At 47.6% G+C, this 25641-nt stretch overlaps 1 protein-coding gene across 1 annotated transcript in view; it reads left to right on the top strand.

Moving 5' to 3' along the window:
* Positions 1-18256, top strand: part of LOC135828064 (carboxypeptidase N subunit 2-like) — a 68787-nt gene extending 50531 nt beyond the window's left edge. The window contains exons 6-7 of the mRNA XM_065340497.1: positions 12503-12621; positions 18129-18256. Coding sequence (XP_065196569.1) covers positions 12503-12621; positions 18129-18256 — 247 coding nt within the window. The remainder of the gene's footprint in view (positions 1-12502; positions 12622-18128) is intronic.
* Positions 18257-25641: the final 7385 nt, after the last annotated feature.

Below are 25641 nucleotides of genomic sequence, written 5' to 3'. Positions count from 1 at the left end.
GTTATAGGCGTCACCTTTGCCAATTTTCATTAATAAGTGCTTCATGGCCTTGACCGCCGCCTCAGCCGCGCCATTTGACTGAGGATTGTACGGGCTGCTGGGGTCGTGGCAAATGTTCCACTCTGAGCAGAACGAAGCGAACGCTGAAGATCTGAATTGCGGCCCACCATGAGTCGTGAGGCGCGTAGGAACGCCAACGTCCGACATCCACTGAACGAGATGTTTGGTGACGTCAGACGTGGTAGCCGACCTCCCACAACGCCCAACAAATGGCCAGCCGGAAAACTTGTCGGTGAGAACCAGGTACTCAAAGCCGCCTAGGGAGAAGAGGTCCGCCGCTGCATCTTCGAACGGTCTGGACGGACGACTGTCAGAGAGGAGCGGCTCAGAAGGTTGGGAGGGGAGCAGCGTGATGCAGGATCTGCAAGTCTGGACGACGTTCTTAACGTCATTAGAGATCTGGGGCCAGTACACTGCTTGCCTGGCCCTGCGGAGTGTGCGAGTCTGTCCCTGATGAGAAGCGTGAAGTTGCTCCAGCGTGGTCTGGCGTAACCTTCTGGGAACGACAATACGGTGGCCCAACAACACTATGCCGTCCTCGACCGACAGGTCATGCCGAACCTGCCAGTACGGGTGCAGATCGAGGTCCAGAGCAGCCTTGTCCACCGGAAAGCCGTTCTTTACGGCGTTCAGCAGCTTGAGGTATTCCGGGTCCGTCGAGCCCTCCGCCCGCACCTTCGTAATGCCAAGGTCGGGGAGGACTGAATGGCCTGTTTCCTCGTCCTCTTGCGACAGCTGACGGAGAACACAGTAGCAGTGCTCGATTTCTTCCTCACCAGCTTCATCGTCAGGGTCTGGTGCACTTACTGGGTGTCTCGACAGGCAATCTGCGACCTTGTGATCGGCACCCGGTCTCCACTGAGCCACGGACCGAAAAGGCGTCAGCTTCTCCCGTAGTCGCACGATTCGTGGAGACGTTAACTCATCCAGCGTCTTAGCATTCAGGATAGGAATGAGCGGCTTGTGATCGACTAGCAGCTCGAAATCAGCACCGGCCAGGAACAGTCTAGCCTTGTGGACTGCCCAGACTACCGCCAGCAGTTCAATCTCCGTTGCAGAGTACCTGGCCTCGGTCTCAGTGACGTGCCGTGAAGCACATTGCACTAGACGCCACCGCCCGTCCACTTGCTGCTGCCACAGTGCCATGCCGAGACCGTTTGACTGCGGGGCGTCTGTCTCGAGACGAAGCGGCTGTGCAGGGTCGAAGGTAGCCAACACTCGAGGGCTTACCAGCTCCTCTAGTATAGCTGTAAATGCCTGCTGCTGCGGATCCTCCCAGATAAACTCATTCTTTGGAGAGAGCAGAGAGCGGATCGGGGATAGAAGCTCCGCTAGTCGCGGCGTGAACGCGTCGAACTGCTGCACGAGTCCACAGAAGAATCGGATATCAGTGCGGTTGGTAGGGATTGGAAAGTTGTGTAGATCCTCCACCAAGCTTCGATCAGGACTGTAGCCGTCCGGCGTCACCACGAATCCGCAGTACGATGCTCTGGGTGCCGCAAAGACGAATTTGCGGCGGTTCAGTGTGATTTGGTTCTCCGAGCAAAGCTTGAGCACATTGCGAACCCTCTGGGTGTGCGCCTCAAGCTCAGTGTCGTACACGATGACATCCTCTACCACTGTCTGAAGATTCGAAAACCCGGCGAACACTTCGTCTCCTCTCCGGTTGTGTTCGTCACCTGCCGACACCAAGCCCATGACGTTCCGCTTGAAACGGTAGGCACCCCATGGCGTCATGAACGTTGTGAGCCTGGTGCTATCGTCGTCGAGGGGTACCTGCCAGTAGCCATGGCGAAAATCTAGGGTGGTGAAGTACTGCATCCCCATTGGGATCGACGCGACGACTTCCCGAGGTACTCGGGTTGGGTATGCCGGCCTCTTGACCCATTTATTTAGACCCGTCAGGTCCACCGTGATGCGCGGCTCACTGGAATTCTTCTTAGGGACCACCACCAGTGGGTGGCACCAAGTGTATGCTTCGCCGACAGGCACCTTCTCAATGACGCCCTTGCCCACCATGTCGGACAGCTGGTTCTGCACAGCGTCCCGCCACCTGAATGGGATGGAGCGAGCGCGATACAGGCGGCATGGCGACGCGCCATTGATGAGCTCGATGCGCATCGGCTCACCGCTCATGGGCTTGAGCGGGGTATCACAGAACACTTCTGGAAACTCTTCCAGCAAGGTACGTCAGATTTCCTCAGCCGCCGTCGACGCAGTACCTACTGACGTGTCTGCGACTTCGGATGCTTGCTTCCGAGGGATGGAGATGTTTGCCACGCTTTGTACCCTTAGACGGGAGTGAGGCCATCCATCCTCGAGAAGCCGCAACTTCATGCACGTGTCCTTGCTGAGCAGAGGTGTCTTCAGCTGCCGGAATAGGTGCAGGGTTGACACGGCGGTAGTGTCGCTCAAAGACAACTGAGCCTCGAGCTTGGCCATGGAATCCAAAGCTGTACCGTTAGCTGCCTTGACATCAGCTGTGTCCGGCACTAGATTCATCCTGAGGCTTGGGTCGATACCATCCAGGTCGGTAAGACTAAAGGCGTCCACATCCGCGCCCGTGTCCGGGAGCCACCCGATAGCGCATGACGATCCTCCCTGGATCGCAACGCCAACCGTCACCAGCTTGTTCCTAGAAGGACCAGCCTGGTTGACAAACAGCGAGTCGACAGACGTCGTTCCTGGTGAGGGCGAGGTCCGCTGTCGACAAACCCTAGCAAAGTGACCCACCTTGAGGCAAAAGCGGCATGTCTGGTTATAGGCCTTGCATTGGCCCTTGGGGTGAGTCTCCCCACAAAACCTGCACGTGCCTACGTCCGACTTCAGCGTCTTTGCCTGCGCCTGCTGACGCTTGTAAGTGGACTTCGTTGCCGCCGCCAACGCCAGGTCGGGCAGCTGCTCACCGAGGCCAGATTCTGTATTGGTAGAGGATTCGTATGCAGAGCATATCTGCATGACCCGATCGAGCGATAACTCACTGGCATACTCTTCTTCGAGCACCCGTCGTTGCATCGCGGAGCCGGGTTTCCCGAAGTTGGGCCTCATGGCCGCACAGTGACCCACATCTGCCGCACTGCAGACTATCTGGGTAGCTGCACACATCATGCAGCTGAGACAGACCCGATAAGTACTGGCTGATACTCTCACCTTGTCTCCGGCTCCTGCCATGGAAGGCCTTGCGGTCCAGTAACGGGTTTCTTCGCTTTCTCAGGAAAGCTTCCAACAAAATGAGAACAAAGGAAATAATATAGCAATCAAGGTAGGGTAACACGATACAATGACAGCACTGGAATATCGAGGTGCGATTTCTCACAAAGGTGTGCAGAAAACAAGGGTATACAAGTAAGAACTAAGCGTGACAAGTGTGTATCAGCAACAAAAACAAAAAAGTGAGAACGAATGATAATAATAACAATAATAAACAAGAAGGTGACAAAACACATTTAGGCACAAGTGGCAACAACGTTGCCACACTACACAAAAGAACATTATTTGAACACTTTGAGGGTAATAACACTATCTTTCTGGACACACAAATTCGGCTTATGAATGCGCTGACAAACAGCTTCCAAAACTTGTAACTGCAAAAGATAACCATGACGAGCACGGCACAAAACAGAAAACAGGAATCAGAATAAGTACGACAACAGTCAGTACTAGAAACCAAATGATTGTATGCTGAAGCCTTGTTATTACGAGACGGACGCACACGATCTCGAGTCACGCGGACACCCTCACACTCACTCTCACCCTCACTCAGCTCACCTTCTCCCTCACTGTCTGAATCAGAACCTGCTCCGTCATCCACAGCGGTTTGACTCTTCTCCTCACTTGCATCGTCCTGCGTCTCACCTTCACCACCCACGCCAACCGTGAATGCCGTTGCCTTCATGTCAGTCGTCGTCCTTTGCGATTTTTTCCTTTTTATTTTAACCGTAAATTCATAGGTCCGGTTGTAATCTGCTGTAGATCTGCGTGGTCTGTCATTTGCTGCTTTGCTTTGTGGATTAGTTCAAATCTTTATTCTCACGATAGCCAGTGGCCAATAAGAGATAATAGTGTAAGAAAGGAGAAAGAGTGAGGAAGAATTGGGTGGGCAGGGCCTAGGGGTTAATGACTACTTAAGTGTATGGGCAGGGGTGGTCGCCACACGAGCATACAGAGTTGCGTACTTAAGTGTACGGGGAGGGGTGGTCGCTACACGAGCATACAGAGTTGTGCAACAGCAGGGATATCTCGGATTTGAAGGGAGTACGAGAAGGGATTTCGCGAAGCTGGGTGGGCAGGCAATTAAAGTAATGAAGGGCCTTGTACAGGGGAGAATGGAGACAGCGGTCAGTCCGCGGAGTTGGCAAGTGCCAAGTACGAGAGCGACGTAAATTATACGAAGGTTGCACGTTGCTAGCAGTATGCAGCGAGAGTATATGTGGTGGGGCATAATTGTGGCGCAGAGAATGCGCGAAGAGTATATGTTTAACTTTAAAGCGTGAAAATAATGTTGGCCATTTGATGCGATGCAAAACGTGGGAGTGTTCTAAGTGTGTGTAAAGGGGAAGGTGGAGACATATTCTGGCGGCTTTCCGCTGGAGTCGTTCTAGCCTGTCAAGGGAAGTGTGGGACAACGGTGTGAGAGCTTTGCTCGCATATGAGAATATAGGTAGTATGTATGTCTGATAGATGTGAGATAAAGCATCACTGGTGAGTGTAGACCTTAGTCTAAAAAGAATATTGAAAGACTTGAGTGATTTTTTGACTATGTATTCAACATGCTCCGTCCAACGGAGGTCATGCTGAAAGATTATTCCGAGGTGTTTGTGTTTTTGTGCTACGGTAAGCGGACTATTCCTGAGGGTGATCTGGGGTAGCTGTTCAGGGGGGCGGTTATTGTGGTAGAACGGGAGGATGACTGTTTTCTTTGTGTTAACCAGCAGGTGCCATCTTTGAAGCCAGTCTCCAGCTGCTGTGACACTCTGTTGTAGGTTTTGGGTGCAGTCTTGAAGAGTTCTCGCTATGGAAATCAGAGCGGTGTCATCTGCAAACTGGCTACAGGTGGTGCTGGGATGCTCACATGCGTGTGGAAGGTCTATGGTGTAGACGAGGAATAGAAGCGGCCCAAGAACAGATCCCTGAGGGACGCCGGCAGGGATCTCGAGGAAAGGCGATAGGTCGCCATCCACCTGGACCCTTTGCCGACGCCCCAAGAGGTACCGTCGGAACCACTCCAGGGCGTTGCCCTGGACACCATAGTGGGAGAGTTTTGCTAGAAGGCCTGCATGCCACACACGATCGAAGGCCTTGCTTAGATCGAAAAAGCAGGCATTGACGTGTTTCCCGTCGTCTCTCGCAGTGGAGAGGGTATGGACGAGACGGGCAAGTTGCTGCTCAGTGCCGTCTTTCTCGCGGAATCCGGACTGCTGGTTGGGCAGGTGGGGTGTGATGTGCTTGTAGAGGAGTTGATGTGCAATTTTTTTGGATTTTTGATGTAGTGCTCAAGAGAGAGATGGGTCTATAATTTGTTGGTTGGGTTGGGTCACCCGGCTTGGGTACTGGAGTAATGGTGGCATCTTTCCACTCCTGTGGGATTTCTCCGGTTTGGAACGATAGATTAAAGAGGGACGATAACGACGGTGCAAGTTCCTTAGCCGCTTCTTTGAGTAGGCGGTTTGGAATAGAGTCAAACCCGGGGCTTTTGTTGGTATCAACTCCGCGGAGGAGTTTTTCGACCTCAGCTTGGGAAGTCGAGATTTCTTGAAGGGGACTGAGGATGTCAGGGGTGGTGTTGATGGCTGGAGTTTGCTCATCCGCATTGGCCACGGACAGCTTGCTCTGTGAAATGAAGAATTCGTTGAGGGCAGCGGCTTTTTGTGCTGGTGTCGTTGCAGGAGTTGCTTGGCTGACGAGTTCGGGTATGCGTTGTTTTGTAGCTGTAGTTAGGTGCTTCATGAGGCGGTGTAGGGAAGTAGAGGAGGCTGTTGAGTTGTTTACGAAATCCGATTTAGCACGACGCAGGAGGGTGGTGACACGGTTTCTTTGGGCAGTGAACGTGTTCCAGTCGTCAGGCGAGCATGAGTGAAGGTATATTCTGTGTTTTCTGTGCTTATCCTTGATCTCTTTCAAGAGGCCCTTTGATATCCATGGTCGTGCTGGCACGTTCTTCCTGTCCCAAGGGGGGTGAGTGCGAGTAACTTGGCAGTGTTCTTGGGCGATGCTCAGGACTTTGTCGCGCCAGGATTGCCAGAAGGTGTCAACTGGGCATGGGTCGTGTTCGTTTGGATGGTGGTTGAGATTTGTGCGTGAAAGGGCTTCTCGAAGAAGGTGGATAGTGCTGTCTGTCCATGACCAGAATGTGGTGCTTCTGGATCGTGGAGGGGAGTTGTTAATTATGGGGGGCAGTTGATTATTGATATGGCCACTGATAGTAGTGTGATCGGATGCGCCAAACGGTGGAAGTGATTGGATATGAATATCATTGGTGTGGAGTGAGGAGATAACAAGGTCTAGACATGAGAGAGGTGTTTGTCGGTGGATGTAAGTAGGGAATCTGACATGTTGTGTGAGGCCGTATGTGTGTAGCAGAGTTTGTATGTCGTCCCCAAGGCGATCTGTTCTGTCTGTGGTGAGCCACGCACTGTTCTTGGCATTGAAGTCTCCAAGTAGTAGGAGGTCGTCACCTTCGGCTCTAGCGGTTTTGATGCTTCTTTCCAGTTCCGCACAGAAGAGGGTGCCATCGCTACGGGGTGGTCGGTAAATGTTTGCAACAACGAGGGAAAGGTTACCGGTGGATATTCTCGTCCATATGCATTCTGCTGCTGTCATTGGTATTGTCAGTACCCTTGTGTTGAAGCGTTCCGCTATGTACAAGGCAACACCACCACCATAGTCCTGTCTGTCAGCTCTGATCAGCTTGTAGCCTGGGATTGCATAGAGACTGTCAGGGTCTGATGTGTCAGCCCAGGTTTCCTGGACTGCAATGACTGATAGTTCGTTCTGAGATTCAGAGCACGAACGGGTAAAGGTAAGTAACTCGTCCATTTTGTTGAATATGCAACGCACATTGGTGCTGAGAAAGTTCAAATTCACTGACATTGGTATTGTTTTTTGTTTTTTTTGGGGGGAATTTTTTATTTATTTTTGTTTTTGTTTTTGTCTTTTGGCTAGTTGTTGAAACTTATCTGGACTCAGTATTTCGGGTGTTTCCTCTGAGGGGAGGGCCATGTCCCATCGGCCTTGGCTTTCTCCTCCATGGTCGAATGGCCGTGGCTGTGTCGGCGACGACGAGGACCGCTGGGTATCCAATCCGCATCGTCAGAGGCAACCGTGGTGGCCCCGTCGTCGTGGCCTGCCCCAATGCCTGTAGGCGGAGGGGTGCCGGACATTGGGGGTGTACTGGGAGCGATTACCTGCAAGCTGGAACTCTCAGCTACCTCAGTTTGGTCGACAGAGGATGGAGTATTGCTCTGTATTTCCTTGGATTCCCCGTCGCTGGTTGTGTTCTCAGACGCACTGGCGCTGTTCATTTCAGCGGTTTTCTGTGTTGCATCCTTGCTACTAGTACTAGTACTAGCAGGGGATCCGTCGGGTGCAGTGCTCACCTGTTCGGCCGCCCCGTGCGTACAGTTGAACTGTGCGCGGGCTCCCTGTTGAGCTGCGCTGGCGTACGAGTGTGAACCCTTGGGCTCTGTGCGCGTGCGTGCTGAGCTGGTGGATTGATTTGAGCTCTCGGGCTCCGCGCTGGGGTCCGTGTTTGTACAGCTACTACCTGAACTAGCACTCACAACAGCCTCACTACCTCCTGAATCGGGCGCACTTGAATCCGAGCTCGGTTGTGATCCAGGGAGTGCAGCCGAATTGGTGCTCTGTGTATTTGTGGGTGGTTTGTTCGTGGGCCGCTTGCTCGGACACGATCGAGCAAAGTGCTCCCCCATGCAGATCCTGCAGGTGGCCCTCTGGTCCTCGTGACGGACACGAAACTGGTGCTGGTCGGCTGTGCGGACAAATGACGGAACTTGCCGACATTCCTCCTTCAGCTCGATGGTGGCGAATCGCATACCTGTCCCTACAGTAATCCCCGACGGGGTTTGAATTTGACCATGGCGGATGTCTCCCTGGATCTGGCCAAATGCAGCCAAAGCACTGCAGATAACGGTATTCTCGATCCAGATCGGGACATCAAAGACATGGAGTTGTAGTTGTTTGGTGAATGCAGGGCGTACAGAGAAATGGCTGTCGCCGATAAAAAACCCGTGCCCCAGCAGTGCGTCAGTCTGCGTAGCAGATAATAACGTTACCTTTGTGAGGTTGGAATTGGTGATCTGGACGGAGGCGACGTCCGTGTACCCTTGGCTTGGGTAACAAGGGCCTCGGCTACATCCACTGTCTTGATACCGGCGTGACTGGTGAAAACTACGGTGTTGGCCTTCATGTCTTCTCGGGTAAGTGATTTCCATCGTGGCTCGCCATTTCGGGCAGCAGTACTAATGTTGCGCTCCATGGTTGGGGTCTGGTACCCCGGGTAAGCCTCAATCCGCAGAAATCTAGGGAAAAACTGGGAGCGCCAAAATCTGCTTCCTACTCCTACTCAACTTTTGTTGTTGTTGTTGTTGTTGTTGTTGTTGTTGTTGTTGGATGTGAAGCTGGTGTTGTTGTTGCAGCCATGGTTGTTGGTCTTTCTGTTGAATCCAGCTCTGGTTCCGGTGGGACAAATCGACCGCCACGGCTGCTCCCCACCAACACAGACCTCGAAGGAGGAGGGTCAGGGGGAGGCAGAGGTGCTGTCACCACTCGAGGCACAGCCCCATGCAAAGCATCCAGAGGCACAGACTTAGGCACACCCGAGGGCTGCACCAATGGCGGTTCCGCACGCACCTCTAAAGAGCTGCCAAGCTCAAGCCCGTCCAACACCGATGTCAGAGAGGGAACGGCAGACAGCGGCAGGAAACTATCCTGCCGTGTAGGTGATGGGTTTTTCCTAGGCCTCCCGCGTTTGGGCCTCTCAGATTGCGCACAGGGTGGAAGGATGTGAAGTGGAGTGTGTTGTTTGATACGTGCGTTCAGGTGCTGAACAGTCCTCCCAACATACCGACTAGCACAGTGTCGGCATTCGAAGTTGTAGATAACATGACTGAGGTGGAGGGTTGGTAGGACGTCCTTCCGCACCGTGAACGCACGCATTGTTGTGAAGACTGGCACAAAATGTACTGCATAATAAGTACGACGGACGATAGACTTGACTTCGTGACACACTTTGATCGATTCCTGCCCCTTCCATGGCAAACATAGATAGACGGGACAACGAGGTGGACCAATCAGCACCAATTTCGGTTTCTGCTCCATGGACAGAAACTTACGCAACAAGAATTCCGGATAGCCATTCTTCAAGAAAATAGATCGAAGAAAATCGAGCTCAGCCCGCAGTTTACTGGGCGAACAAATACGTTTCACACGGTCCACGAGGTTACGAACTAGGTTGACCTTGTATTGAGACGAACAATATGAATCGAAGGCAATGTACTGACCAGTGAACGTAGGCTTACGATACACAGAAGTCAACACTTCACAGCCAGTCTTCTCTACAAGCACGTCTAGAAATGACAACTTACTAGACTGCTCGTGCTCACAATTAAAGCGGAGGGAAGGATATGGGCTGTTGAGCACATCGAGAAACAGTTCACTGCTCTCAGCCCTGTCAAAATGAGTGAACGAATCATCAACAAAACGCACATAGAACACGGGCCAAAGCGACTCATCAATCTTGCACTCACAATAACCAACGAATATATTGGCAAGGACGGGACCAAGAGGAGATACCATCGCCACACCATCCACTTGCTTGTACATCTCATTGTTGAAAGAAAATTCGACACCAGTTGTAACTGACAGCATCAAATGACGAAACGCCGCTTCCGATACCCATGGAGTATCAACATCATCGTTACGGTACAATACATCCATACCGATGTCAACAGTCTCATCAATAGGAACATTCGTAAAGAGACTTACAACATCGAAGGAACACATGTGTGCATTAAGAGGGACCGGACTATCACGAAGCCTCGCAGCAAAGTCGAAGCTATCCTTCACAGTGCGTTTGCAATAGTAATCTTGAACAGGCTGTAGGTAGATGCACAGCCATTTCGAGATAGAGTATTGAGGGGAGGCGGTCATGGATAATATTGGTCTAACAGGGCATGTAGGTTTATGGATTTTAGGAAGGCCATAGAGTCTAGGACAAAGGGTACCAGTCGGTTTGATGCAATCGAATTCATGTTTTGATATTTGTTCTTCATTCTTTAGCTTCTTTTAAAAGATAAGTTACAAGATCCTTTTCTACTTTTTCAGTTCGATCACAGGTCTTGACCGGACCAAGTGTACGGAGCTTTGATGTGTCATTTAGGATAACGGACATCTTCTCAATGTATTCAGTTTTATTCATTAAAACAGTTGCACGACCCTTATCAGGGCGCGTGACAATAATGTCTTTGTTATTCCGTAGCTCATGCAGGGCATTGAGATGTTCGCGTTTCAATGAAAACGTTCTTCTGTCCGGTAATGCGTCAGCGTGTTCCTCGGCCTCTGCCCGGATCTTTGCAGCGCAAATGGACTGTTGTAACTCGGACACCGGTCTGAAGCATAATAACTTGCGGTAAAAGAGCTCAAACTCAGTCATGATGACTTCCTTCTTGTTTGATTTTGGTGGAATCCCGAAATCGGTTCCACAACAGAGGAGCTCTTTCTGAAGAGTGGTCAACTCTAGTGATGTCATGTTAATTATGGTGGTTTCAGGATCGATGGTGACATGTCCATATCTTTTCTGTCTTAGCCAATTGTAGGTCTTGTCATGTTCTGTGATTAGATGGATACGTTGTTTCTGGTCATTTTCCGAAAGGAGCATAGAGAATCTCAAGAATCATTGTCATGGCATGGTTATCTTTTGCAGTTACAAGTTTTGGAAGCTGTTTGTCAGCGCATTCATAAGCCGAATTTGTGTGTCCAGAAAGATAGTGTTATTACCCTCAAATTGTTCAAATAATGTTCTTTTGTGTAGTGTGGCAACGTTGTTGCCACTTGTGCCTAAATGTGTTTTTGTCACCTTCTTGTTTATTATTGTTATTATTATCAATCGTTCTCACTTTTTTGTTTTTGTTGCTGATACACACTTGTCACGCTTAGTTCTTACTTGTATACCCTTGTTTTCTGCACACTTTTGTGAGAAATCGCACCTCGATATTCCAGTGCTGTCATTGTATCGTGTTACCCTACCTTGATTGCTATATTATTTCCTTTGTTCTCATTTTGTTCTTTAGTACAACGGTGATTCCTGAACAGTGTTGTACGAAAACTTGTTCGAATCATCTTTTTTTCCATTGCCTTTTTCTTCTTACATATATTTTTCCTTACCTTTTAGATTGTTTCTTGCATCGTCTCCATCGCTTACATTGTTAATAAAGTAGTCCAAATATCGCTTCAGCTCGTCCTACTTATTGCCATATTAAAACTTTCTACATTATTATTATTTGAAACTCGGGTATTGAGCCAATAATAAATGTAGAAGGAAAAGGACATATGGAAACGAGTTAAGAGTTTGCTTTGTCAAATCGCCTACTGGTCTCGTCATCGTCCAGTGACAATCGACATTCTTTGTTCCGTTGGGACTGTAGCTTGTGCTCGTTTTCGTTGCGCTTGCCTTCCCCTCTTTGGTCTTTCCATAACCTTGAACCTTCCAAGTTGGAAGGCTGTCGGTTAGCGCTACGGAGATGTGTTGAAGCTAGGTGTCAGGACGTCGAATGTCTCAGTACTCTGTCAGTTTTGTGTCTAGTTGTTGCACTTTCTGACTGTATATAGTATCTAGTTACAGTGGTGGAGAGTTACTCTTAACTCGTTTCCATATGTCCTTTTCCTTTCTACAATTATTATTATTGTTATTATTATACGCAAAGCAGTGGTGGCCCGAGTACAGACCCTGAGGGATACCTCGGGCGCATTCCGTGGTACTACCTAGACCGCCATTTACTGAGACTCGCTGATAGCGATTAACCAGATAGCTGGGTGAGATCTCCCTGATGTTGCCAGGACAATTTAACACACTCAGTGTGGATTCTTACTTTCTCCAGATACTGTAAAAGGCAACCACTCGGATAAGGCGGCCACCTGTTCTGGAAGACCACTGAATCAAGGACCCAGAGCTAGGAATGCTTCAGTCAAATGACCCTGGATAAGGAGACCACCTGGTAACAAAGACCTCGGTTTCAAGGTCCCTGGAGTGGTTGTTTTAGACAGGTTTAGCTGTACTGTACTGGTCCAATCAGTTGGCTGGAACATTTTGGATAATCTTCCACTGACTGCTTTGGTGGTTAAGATATTTTTAAACAATAAATAGCACACCAGCATTTGCTGGCCATATGTTCTGTACTTAATCCAGTTATATGCTCCTTGTGCACAGTGATCTTCGGAACAACAAGCTGGCCATCGATCAACGACTCTGCGCCCTAACTCCGTCTGTGGGTGACTACGCCATACACTTATCAGCGGATGACCAAGTCCGGAACTACATATATAATGGTACAGTGCTTGAATCATTGCTTGTCGCGGCATGCAACATGTTATTATCAGGGTGGTTAGTTTAAGTGCTAAACATATAGTCATAAGCAGCAATGTGAATAGGCAACAACATACTCGCAACAATGGCATTGTTCAGAAGGTGCTCTGATAGCCAGGCGAGCTTGGGGGTTGTTCTTCAATAGACCCTTTGCACAATACCGGCCACGTGATCCGAGACGGGGCATCCTTTTCGATTTTATGCAGAGTATCAGTTGTTGAGCATGGTGGAACACCGTATTTTTCCATTTTGGAGATGGAGGAGAGAGTGTCGAGTGGTATGCCATCGATGGCTGTGGAACCCGTGGACGAACTGTCAAATGAAGATCGGTTGTGTACGGAACTGGACAGATTTCTGCTGAATGAGGGTGCGTATCTGTCTGGAAAAAGAAGGAGTTGTTGGAGCGGTAAGTGTTCTGCATTCAGTGGATATTTCGGATTACTGTAGATTGAAATAATATTTATTATTTTTTTCTCTACCTTCTCTCCTCTGTCGATGTAGAAAACACTTCTCTATGCAGAACCCTGATGCTCCTAGAACTAAGAAGGGCACCACTTCCTCGAGTGTACCTTCATCATGCCCAACATTTCATGCGTCCCAGTGGATGAGTGATGAACCTCTGTTTCCCAGAGTGAGTGCCACACCATCCTTGCTCATCTCCAACGCAGGGGCAAGTCGCCGACGACAGTGAAGAGGGAGCTGATGGAGTAGTACTAGTGAACAAGCCCGTGGATAGTGTCCATGAGTTTTACTTTGGTGGCTATGTGCATAATGTGAAAGTCTGTCATATCGTGCACACAGCCACAGCTCGAACTCAGATGACTTTCTCCGCACACCTGAGCGATTAGGCCGCGTCTCTCTCCACTTAAACAACAGCAGCTCGAGCAGCGCCAGCAAGCAGTCGATCTTCCAATAGCGAAGACAGGGATGGGTCATGCCTTTTTCTCAAGCTCCAGAGTCTCTTGGCAGGGCGTTCCATATCTTCGCAAAAGCAAGGATGAAAGTCGTCATGGACAAAGTGTTCCGAGCAAAACACTGTACACGATATCGCAGCACTGCGGCCTTCTTCTCGCCAGATAGCCAGGATTCCAGAGTGTGGAATGCCAGCATCACCAGGGAACGCATGGAAAGACAAGTGGGTTCCTTAGACTAACGTTAGGGATGATGGTTGCTGCAAACAAGAACCCAACAGTGGTCCTTGGAAGCATTTCAGGACTTCTTCCTTCAGAACTAGAAAAACTTCAAAATGAAAAAAGGCTGGGGAGTACATACATGAACATCGCGTCGGGACCGTGAAAACACAGCCTGTCACAGGAAACTTGATCACGTCCTGCAGCAAAACCATGCATGCTGGTTGCATGCCAAGTGTGCAGCGCGTGCACTATGTGCACAGCATACATGCCCCGTCTCGACCCCTCTCGCTTATTGCGCAAAGGGTCTATTCATACCGTTACGTTATGATCCAATGTTAATACTGTATCCCTTTTTGCACTGGCGATTTTGCGCACTGGCGGTGTGTTTCTTTGCCTAAAAATTCCCTGGAATTTCTTCAATGAATTGCTGAATTGACACGATTGAAGTCACCGTCAACCGGGTTGTCAAAATATTATTTTAGCAACGTTTTGTCATGAGCCGTCATGAGGTCAATGTGCAAGCTAGGCAAAGCAGCTATATATATATATATGTGGCAAGAAGGATGACGAGCTGAAGTGACATTAGGATGACTTTATTTTACATGTAAGCGATGGAGACGATGTGAAAACAACCTAAAAGGTAAGGGAAATACATGAAAGAAGAAAAAAGCGATGGAAAAAAAGATGATTCAAACAAGTTTTCGTACAACACTCTTCAGGAATCATCGTTGTACTAAAGAACAAAATGAGAACAAAGGAAATAATATAGCAATCAAGGTAGGGCAGCAGGATACAATGACAGCACAACAATTATCTAGGCGTGATTTCTCACAAAAGTGTGCAGAAAACAAGGGTATACAAGTAAGAACTAAGCGTGACAAGTGTGCATCAGCAACAAAAAAAGTGAGAACAAATGATTATAATAAAAATGATAAACAAGAAGGTGACAAAACACATTTAGGCACAAGTGGCAACAACGTTGCCACACTGCACAAACGAACATTATTTGAACAATTTTCGGGTAATAATATTATCTTTCTGGACACAGAGATTTGGTTTATGAATGCGCTGACAAACAGCTTCCAAAACGTTTAACTGCAACAGATAACCATGACGAGCACGGCACAAAACCCAAAAAAACAGAAATCAGAATAAGTACGGCAACAGTCAGTACTAGAGAAAAAATGATTGTATACTGAAGACTTACTATTACGAAACGTACGCGCACAATCTCGACTCACGCACACACCCTCACACCCACTCTAATCCTCCCTCAGCTCACCTTCTCCTTCACTACTCGAATAACACTTGCTCCATCATCCGCACCGGTTTGAATCTCTTCCTCATTTGCATCAACCTGCGTTTCACCATCACCATCAACGCCAGCCGTAGATGCCGTTGCCTTCGTGTCAGTCGCCGCCCTCTCCAATTGTTTCCTGTATGTTTACTGTTAATTCATAGGTCTGGTTGTAATCTGATGTAGATCTGCTTACTCTGTCATTAGCTGCCTTGTATTATGGATTAGTTTCTGTTGTTGTTAGATGTGAAGCTTTGTTTGAATTCTTTATTCTCACGATGGCACCATCGCCAATGAGAGATATGTTTATGAGAATGTGAGATGCTGTGGGTGGGGCTGCGGGTTATGCAGTTGGAAAGTAATTTACATCACTTTGAATTTTACAAGTATGGGAGAGGGTAAGCGCTGCAGGAGCAGATTGAGTTAATCAGCAGTGAGTAGATTTCTTGTTTGAAAGCAGGTCGGGAAGGAACGTCACGAATCCTAGCAGGGAGGGCATTGTAGTATTCTAGGGACATGTACAGTGGGGAGTCTTTACAGCGGTCGGTTCTGGTGGGAGGGAGGTGCCAAGTGCGTGTGTGTTGAAGGCTATACTGGGGCGTAACTTGAGCGGGGTTTTGAGCATGCGTATGTGTTGTGGGGCATATTGGTATTTTATGGAGTGTGCAAGAAGGATGAGCTTCACTTTGCGGGGAGAGATCATGACAGACATCTTCTTGCTGTAGTCGCCTTTTCAGTTCGATCACAGGTCATGGACAGACCAAGTGTACGGAACTTTGATGTGTTATTTAGGATGACGGACATTTTTGTCTCGAGCCGGGTTTGTGTTCTTCGTCAAAACATTAAATTAAAAACTTAAAACCTAAAGTCTCCTTTCTTCTCTGCATACTCCCTATGATCTGCTCTGTCTCTAAGCCTTAAACGTGTTATCTCTGGCTAACTGCGCCTGCTTCTAGTTGTCACCTGTGCTCTCTTAAGTTAACCTTGGGTTATTTTCGACTGTCAATTCCTTCATGCCTTTACCTTTTTTTACTCTTTCAAATAGTTGCCGTGGTTGGATATCACCCTTCATTTCACACTCATTATTTCATCATTGGCGGTCGTTAAACGAGCCATGAAATGTTGAATAAAACTGCTCAAAACCTTCAAACCAGTAAATACAAATATAAATACTTTAGATGGTGAGCCAATTAAATTATGGTTAAAAAGGAGAAGGACAAAATGTTACGAGTTCTGACTAACTGTCCACCAACGCAACCAGATCTTATACAGTCAGCGAGTGCGACAAAATGCACTGTATAAGAATTTGTTATGTTGGTGGACAGTTGGTCATAACTCGTAACATTTTGTCCGCCTCCTTTTTCACGAATACCTTACCCAGCCATATACATGCCTTCTTTTGTCTAGATTATTTTCTTATGAACCCCACTCTACCACCTCACACACAACGGAATGCGGGGTGTGCAGGCTTACTGCACAAGACTTCTTGCCAAAGAACACATATTCTGACAAACTCGCAACGGTATCCGGCTATGGATCCAACTTGCAATTGGCAACAGCGGCAGCAGCATCTGTATGCGCCAAACGGCATCAGAAACCGTATAAACCAAATATTCTGACAAACTCGCAACGGTATCCGGCTATGGATCCAACTTGCAATTGGCAACAGCGGCAGCAGCATCTGTATGCGCCAAACGGCATCAGAAACCGTATGTAGCAAGAAGCAGAGCGTCAGATAAACCGAAACCACGACACACAACAGGGACAGTAGCAGCATCTGTATGTTCTAATACGCAACAGGAATGTGTGATCCTGCAGGCCAACGTCGACCACACCTTCAACAGTGTACCATTTGTACTGTCTGCTTCATACGCTCTATCGCAAGTGCATACGCAGCACAACCCTTCCAGCGGAACCAGCAACAGCAGCAGCAGCAGTGTCTGCAGCAGTGATAGTACGATGTTCAAGAGCAACATCAAATAGGGTGGGCGTGGGTGGGTGGGCGTTGGTGGGTGGGTGGGCGGGTAGCTTTCCACTTGGCATGAAAAAAACAACGATCATCATTCTGCGCCAGCACCGATTTCCAGCAACAACTGTGCACTCGCACCCAGCAACCGTTGTAAAAATCTACAAAAGAACAAACCTGAGTTCTCTTTTATTTCACGGCGTCCAGCCAACGAGGAATGAACTTTTTTTGCGATTATTTACTTACGCACCCCCGCTCTACCACCTCACACACAACGGAATGCGGGGCGTGCAGGCTTACTGCACAGGGCGGACATAGCATAGCCGTTGCCAGTAAGAAGGGCGATTCAGCACCGGAGACAATCCAGGAACGCGGGTCTGACCCACACAGCCCGGCACCAGGTGCCCCCAAAGCAGAACTAGAACAACCTTGAGGACAGCAGCAGCAGCGATATGGCGTCAGACGCCTATCCAGGATCCTGGATCCCAACAGCACGACACCAGGTGCCACCTAGAGCACATAACACAATATACCAGAAGCAACTCGCCAGTAATTGTTCTTATATTGTGTGAAGTATACCAGAGGAACATCTCAAAACCTCAATTCTTAGACCTCCCGATGCTGGTGGACAATGCAACAAGCCACGCGACAATCATGCCATAAATAACTAAAGTCATAAAATAAAATCAATTCTCTCCTGAATGCACTCAGTAAAATTAAGCATGATCCTCAAACAATTTTAAAACAATTTGAAAGCACCACAGCATAAACCGCATAGATTGCACAGGCCATGCAAGTATGAGAAGCCTACAATTAATCCAGTATACTCAGATGGAGAGGCAAGGACTAATTTTAGTGTAAAGAAAAGGACCAAGGAACTACTTCTGAAATACACAGTACAAGTTACGCTATAATGTTCACTAACACCACAGGTCAGTGCCGTGCAATGTTATCGCATGGGCTGATTGTTAAGTGGTGTTAGTGGACATTGTAGTGCAACTTGTTGTTCCTTGGTCGTATTCTTCATTAATCTATGTTTTGTGTTTCGCAAAATGTCTTTTCACTTTTCTGTAGCGTACCACAAGAGAATCTGCTATCATAATTGTGACACATTGCGTCCAGAAGAAAATGACTGTGACGATGGCTTTATGTGTGATGGACTGATCTTGAACTACAAATGTATTGGTGAGGATTTCCTATAGGAATAGGCCTTATCTATAAATGCAGCTATGCATCTTCTTCCCGCCGTTTGGTTTTCTGGGGGAAGTCCACTTCAGCCGTACACACTGTGATCATACCAACCCTGCATAGAAGTATATAAGGCAATAAGCAGAATCAGCGAAGCGGACATTGGACGTAGTAATGAAAAAAAAGATGGATAACAGAGTTTCCTAACACGTTTTCTAAAGACATTCATTCATCAGGGAAATTACGTCTCAATAATGAAATCTAGCAATAAACAACAATATCTACATGGAATAGTACGAAATGCAGTATGTGAAAGAAAATAGGAGAAAAGAAGGTGAAGTGCAAAAAACAAGAGAAGTGTGAACTAATAACAGGGGTGGGGAGGTAAGAAATAATAACAACGTGAGACTCGGAGAGGGTGAAGTGTAAGGAGTACGCGCATAGGTGGGTGTATGTGTGTGTGTGGATGCTAAGAGAATAGTCTAAGTTTAGTGACATTTTCTAATGAAAACAGCTTCCAATACTTTAAGTTCACTAAACCTACGAGCACGGCACGAAACTGTGAAACAAGAGTCTTCAGAAACTGAACGGCACTGACTGTTGGACAACAGGTGTTTCTTTATTGTGGGTCTCTTTTCCATATCATCACCCTCACCTTGCATCTGTCCACTGTTGGCCTCAACATCTTCGTCCTGCTCTGCATCACTGCCAGTACCTTCATTGTCCGTGGTCTGCCGATCCTCATCCTCCGTCAATATTTTGCTAAGAATGGTTACCCCAACAACAAGCTTTTGCTAAGAATGGTTACCCCGTACATCTCTTGAACAAACTATTCAATGAACCTGTTGTCAATACCACGGAACAGCCCTTCGGGCCCAATCCATGCCGAGTCTTTCTGAGACCGCCATGGAAGGGTCAAGTATCACTTGATGTAGCTCGAGAAGTGAAAAAATCGTTAAACAAACTTACTTTGCTACCTATTTTACGCCAGTCTTCACTACAGCGCGTGCGTTCACGGTGAAGAAGGACGTTCTTCCTACCCAACTAATTAGCCATGTAATCTACCACTTTGAATGTCGGCATTGTGTTAGCTGATATGTAGGAAGAACCATTCAGCCCCTGAACGCACGTGTTAAACAACATGTACCGCTCTATCTATTATCAGACAGTGCTAGAGCCCTACGGCCTAGACGAGGCCGACCAACTAAGCCCTTGAAGGAGACTCACATCTGACAAACGACTCGGCACCAACTTTTACCTGAGGAGACTACACGATTAACAGACAGCCCAGATGCTAACCAATCCAAGACACATCGACCAAAGTAGTATGTACCGAGCGGGTTCTGGAGTATTTTTTTACCTTTGACCTTTGACCTCTGCCAGGTCAATGCCGACCTACTGCATAATGTCAATGTCAAACAGATCCTGCAGGAGAAGACTGGGGTGTTGGCGTCCACATTTCCTGTGTCTTTTGCAGCATACAGGCTGAGACTCATCACTGTAGAGTCCACTACTGCATGCGTTTTATTTGTACAATACATGGCAGGCGTACACGGTGTGCCTCGCAGGACTGCGAGATGCTGCAGAAGACCAGGTTCGACCTTTCTGGACCGCCATTCACCGACGGTGGGCTACACGATGCTGGAGGAACTAGATTCCAGTGAAAACCCAAGATTCCTTTGCTCCTGGACGCTCCGACGTGTTGTGATATCTGCCAGGTGCGCAGTAACTAGTATTTTCATCGCTATAACGAAGACGACGCCGATCGGCAAACTCTTGCTCACAGCCATCACCAGCCTCTCAAAACCATCACTTGGCATCCCCCAGAGGTATAGGAGAAAGCCAAAACAGCTCTCAACAAAGAAAAGATAAGGACCATGGAAAGAGAGCATGTCAAAAAGAAGACGAACAGTATGAAGTTCAAATGGGTTTGAACACTCGTACCACCAACTATACCACTTTCAATAAATCATGACGCCATTTTGTTTTAACACGCATACGGTCCATTGGAATAATCCGCCTGTTCGCATCAATTTTTATACAGTTGTACATGTTCTACAAGTACAAGTACATGTACAAGTAGATGCACCAGGAAGTCGAAGGTTTACGACTCCCTTGATAATATGTCCAGTCCACTACGAGTACAATCAGTGACGGTTAGCGTCCGGCAGATTCTGCCGGCAGAAAAATTGGCAGAATTCGGTACTTTTTCTGGTAAGTTTCATGCATGTTTGGTATGTGGATAAAAAATGGAGCAGAATTCGAGGAATTGCCCGCCATAAGGTTTGTATGGTTCTGCCAATTTCACTGCTTTTCGAGCAGAATCTACCACCTTTTCGAGCAGAATCCGCCGGTCCCTAATGACGGTCGTAGCTAGGTCGGACGGTGCGTTGACCTCGTTGAACTTTTGCTACTACAGTACAACGCCCTCTACATAAAATTCCCCTGTTATTTTGCACAGAACCATCATGTACATTAGCAGCATATGTGAGCATAATGCGGCATAATTTGATAACTGTGAAAAGAAGAAGGACAAAATGTTACGAGTCATGACTAACTGTCCACCAACGTAACCAGATCTTATAAAGTCAGCAAGTGCGACAAAATGGCACGAAACTGACAAGGAGTACTGAGACATTCGGCGACCTGACACTTAGCTCCAACACTTCTCCAAGGCGCAAACCAAAAACCTTCCAACTTGGAAGGCTCAGGTTCGGAAAGGTCCAAGAGGGGATTTTCACAATTATTTAATTGGCTCACCACCGGAGTTACAATATGATGATTTTTAGCATAAAAATAGCATAATTCTGCGGTTTTTTAAGCAATGCGAAAAGCATAATTTCACGAAAATATTAGCATAATCCGTCAAGGCCTAATTATAGCCCAATGGTCCTTGCTTTTTTTTAAATTTTAATAGCGCCTATGATTCCTTTAAAAGTCGGTGATTGATCCGATTGGCACGAATGCGTTTTCCGTCGGAAAGTTGTCTAGTGAAGCTACCGGCAGGAAATTGGGTCAAACGATTCCAATTGAAACTATGAAGTCTCTCAATCCCTCAATGATAATTCTGATAAATCCATTGGTCCATTGAATTTAACTCGGATGGTGAGCCAATTAAATTATGGCGAAAAAAGGAGGACAAAATGTTACGAGTTATGACTAACTGTCCACCGACGTAACCAGATATTATACAGTGAGCGAGTGCGACAAAATGGCACAAAGCTGACAAGGAGTACTGAGACATTCGGCGACCTGACACCTAGCTCCAGCACTTCTCCAAGGCGCAAACAACGACCTTCCAACTGTCGCAACAGGTCGCCGAATGTCTCAGTACTCCTTGTCAGTTTTGTGCCATTTTGTCGCACTCGCTGACTGTATAATATCTGGTTACGTTGGCGGACAGTTAGTCATAACTCGTAACATTTTGTCCTCTTTTTCACTCCCATGAATTAGTTTGCCTTTTCTCCTCCCCTAAATAAACGGCTCCTTTGCTTTGCTGATTCTTGATACGCGCACACATGCTTGCTGTATTGGCATACCGCCTGCAGTGCCATCAAATGGTCCTAGTATTCAGACTACAACGGCTTTGTCTAGCTCATCCATCTATGTCAACTGGTCAGTAGTAACACAACAAGAGCTCAATGGTGTTCTACAAGGTTATCAGGTGCTATACATAGATACTGCTGGTCAGAACAAGTCGGTAGAAGTGAACGCTACAGTTACCTCAGCCGTTCTGACTAACCTCACTGCAGACACAAACAGAGGGTACCAGGTTCAAGTCATGTTTGGAAGCGGAAGGAATTGTACCAGCCGTGCTGCGACCCACTGTTAATTGGGAACTCGTGGCCTGGCACGAGGGAAACATGGATGCAGTGAATGGGATTTTCAGTCTTTGATCACTTTGTGGTGGGTCTGATCTTCTCACCTCCCACCGCTTAGGAGCTGCATCTGCGCCTTGATCCAAGAGGGTGGTGGCGTTCCTGCGGATGCGGAAAACTGGGCCTTTGGCCGAGTCTCTAGCGAACCGTGAATTTTTTTACGCCTCTGATTATTAATTTGTTGACCCCGCCAGTCAAAGTGACTCGGATGTGGGAAATATGAAATATAGTCTGAACGTTTCCATCTAGCTGGTCTGCATGACGCCAAAAGAGGCAGTAAAATACACACAAATGCGTGGTTTCACCAGTTCACTTGCCGGTTGTGAACACAGCTTCTAGCACAATTTGCCATGATTTCTCCTATAGCATTGTTATCAGTAATATAATGGCCTACTGTGATGGGTACGAAAGGTCACAGGTCGTTGTTTAGAGCTCATCTGGCTGGACAAAGTGACCCCAAGACCTCAGGTCGGCAGAGAAATCACTGCCCCACCACCACTGCTGCGTCTCGGTACAGCCCCTGCTCAGTAGTTGTCACGTTTATCCTAGCCTCCGTACCATTGTCTTTCATTTTTTCTTATCGAGATGGGTATGTGAACATAGTAAAAATAAATATTAAAGCTTGAAAAAGACACTTCGCTCAGGTTACTTGACAAACTGTGCGAAGTTCGTGTGCATGCATGTTTTACTTCATGCATTTGTTCCTGGATGGAGATCATGGAGATCAATCAAACTCCTGGGTTCTCTATTGGGCTCAGCAGAAGATGTGGACATGAGAATCTCAAAAGAAAGCAAGGCGTTTTGTTCGATTTCTTGGAGACGGCATTCCTTTCAATCCCGACTGTGTATTTTTAACTGCCTCATAATGACGATCCTTCTATACAAGTGCGGATTGTGGACTCTGTCCAAATTGCTGAACGACAAACGGGACAAATGGCAACGGAGAAAGCTACGCGTACTGCTGCAGATTGTCTACCCGCAACGCATCACCAATAACAACTTATGCCCAGAAACAAAACAATCTCCAGTTAGTGGCACATGCCGGCGAAGCAGGCTGCTGTGGTTTGGCTATGTGGTGAGAGAGGGTCCAGAATCCGCCTCGTTCCAAGCACTGGAGCTATCAATCAACACAAACGACATAAAAAACCCATGGCCGTCCGCCATTGCGGTGGATAGATACGATTCGGCACGACCTGAAGGCAGCGGATCTCTCCCTGGAGAGCGCTCTCCAAGCTGGAGGAGATAGACTAACTTGGCTTGACACTGTTGACAGATGCATCGACTCTGCTCCTGTCTAACAGGTTCAGGGAAGATGCGAGCTGTGTTTATTATTATTATTATTATTATTTGTTCCTGGGCATGGAAGTCCCCGGCTTGCCAGCTGTGGCACAAAGCATTTGGTTTCTTAACTATTCGTAGATATACAGTTCTTATACCACACGAGGCCGAATTTTCGGCCGATTCTCCGACACCGACTCCAACATGAAATCGGCTCAGCTCCGTCGTGGAGCGGTCGTTCTCATACTGCGGCATTTCCGCATGAAACTCCCTCCTGACAGGCTGCTGTCGCAGCGCCCACACAAAACACGTTTCTAGTCAATCAAGACAAAGGACTACCGGCACCTGAGAGACAGCAACTGGTACTGGTCAGCAGATTCCCTGTGATTTTCGAGCTCGTCACTTGCCAGACCTGCTAACCCGAGTACTTGGCCTTGCTCAGAGTGCTCAGCTGTGTTTTGCATACATGTCCATGGCAGTGGGACACTACCTGAATGTATATTATCTCGTAACCACGGTGGACTGAGTCGTAATTCAGTGTGGCATCTTGACCTTCCTCTTATGCACGTTTGTAGTGTATTCGTGTATAGAATCTTGGTTGGACGAGATCTTAGTACATGCAGCACAGAAGCCACTGAAAATTTTTGAACTAGGCATTTTCAATAATCGATATCATTACAATGGTGTTTGGAGCAGCAGCAAACAAATGCTCATGTACAGTTTTTTTGTGGGGTCAGAGCAGTGACAAATATAGCATCTAAAAGAGTGCAAGTGGCACCAACTTCATAGTGAAAGTAACAGAGCATAACAAACTACTGCAGTAGGGACTGCAGTACTACAATGTCATAACAGTGACAAATTCCACGGGTACTTCATCCACGAGCACAGTTCTGGTTGCCCCTCCGCAATAGACAAATATTCAAGCACAGCCAGGTGAAATTATTTTGTTGCACGCACACGCTTGGATGTTGGAGTGTGAGTGGATGTTGTGTGTTGTGTGTGTGTGTTGTGTGTGTGTGTGTGTGTGTGTGTGTGTGTGTGTGTGTGTGTGTGTGTGTGTGTGTGTGTGTGTGTGTGTGTGTGTGTGTGTGTGTGTGTGTGTGTGTGTGTGTGTGTGTGTGTGTGTGTGTGTGTGTGTGTGTGTGTGTGTGTGTGTGTGTGTGTGTGTGTGTGTGTGTGTGTGTGTGTGTGTGTGTGTGTGTGTGTGTGTGTGTGTGTGTGTGTGTGTGTGTGTGTGTGTGTGTGTGTGATGGGATGCTGTATGTGTGGTTGTTTCATCCGCGTCACAAAATTTAATGTATTCAAGCAGGTGCATGTAATTGCTGAATGGACAGGATACATGTTTCCTGATTATACATTTTTTGTACACTCAGGGACAGAGTTGCAGGTGCTCCTGACAGTGCTCAATACACTTGGGCAACCTGTAAGAAGACCATAGGCCTGTTGGGTATACCCAAGTAAAATAATGAATACAACAACTACTACTACTACTACTACTACTACTACTACTACTACTACTACTACTACTACTACTACTGCTGCTGCTGCTGCTGCTGCTGCTGCTGCTGCTGCTGCTGCTGCTGCTGCTGCTGCTGCTGCTGCTGCTGCTGCTGCTGCTGCTGCTGCTGCTGCTGCTGCTGCTGCTGCTGCTGCTGCTGCTGCTGCTGCTGCTGCTGCTGCTGCTGCTGCTGCTGCTGCTGCTGCTGCTGCTGCTGCTGCTGCTGCTGCTGCTGCTGCTGCTGCTGCTGCTGCTACTACTACTACTACTACTGCTACTACTAGGTGCAGAGTCTTCTCCACACACTTGAAAGAGGGAATCAAAAGTGGCTCTGCTTTAACTCGGAGTTTCTCTGTTTTCACCGATCATCAGACAACAACGTGACTACAATTTTCGTAAGATATAATGCATGTAAGCTGCAGCAAGCTTGGATTATGGCGCGAGTGAATGATCCGGGCTGATAGTGTGATATGCACATGATTGTGCGTATGATTTTTGTATGTATGTCTTTCATTGTTGAATGTGTGCTCCAGTGCCAACAACTGGTCCTAGTATACAGTCAGCCATTGCTCTATCCAGCTCATCTATCTATGTTAACTGGTCAATACTCACACAACAAGAACTCAATGGTGCTCTTCAAGGTTATGAGGTGCAATACATAGATTCTGCTGGTCAGGATAAAACTGTGGATTTGAACGACTCTGTAACATTCACCATTCTAAGTAAACTGTCCTTCTTCACGGAA

Source organism: Sycon ciliatum, chromosome 12 (assembly GCF_964019385.1).
Source record: "Sycon ciliatum chromosome 12, ocSycCili1.1, whole genome shotgun sequence".
In the NCBI taxonomy this organism is placed as follows: Eukaryota; Metazoa; Porifera; class Calcarea; order Leucosolenida; family Sycettidae; genus Sycon; species Sycon ciliatum.
Note: the sequence above shows the minus strand (reverse complement) of the source record. Positions and strands in the feature narration are given on the sequence as shown.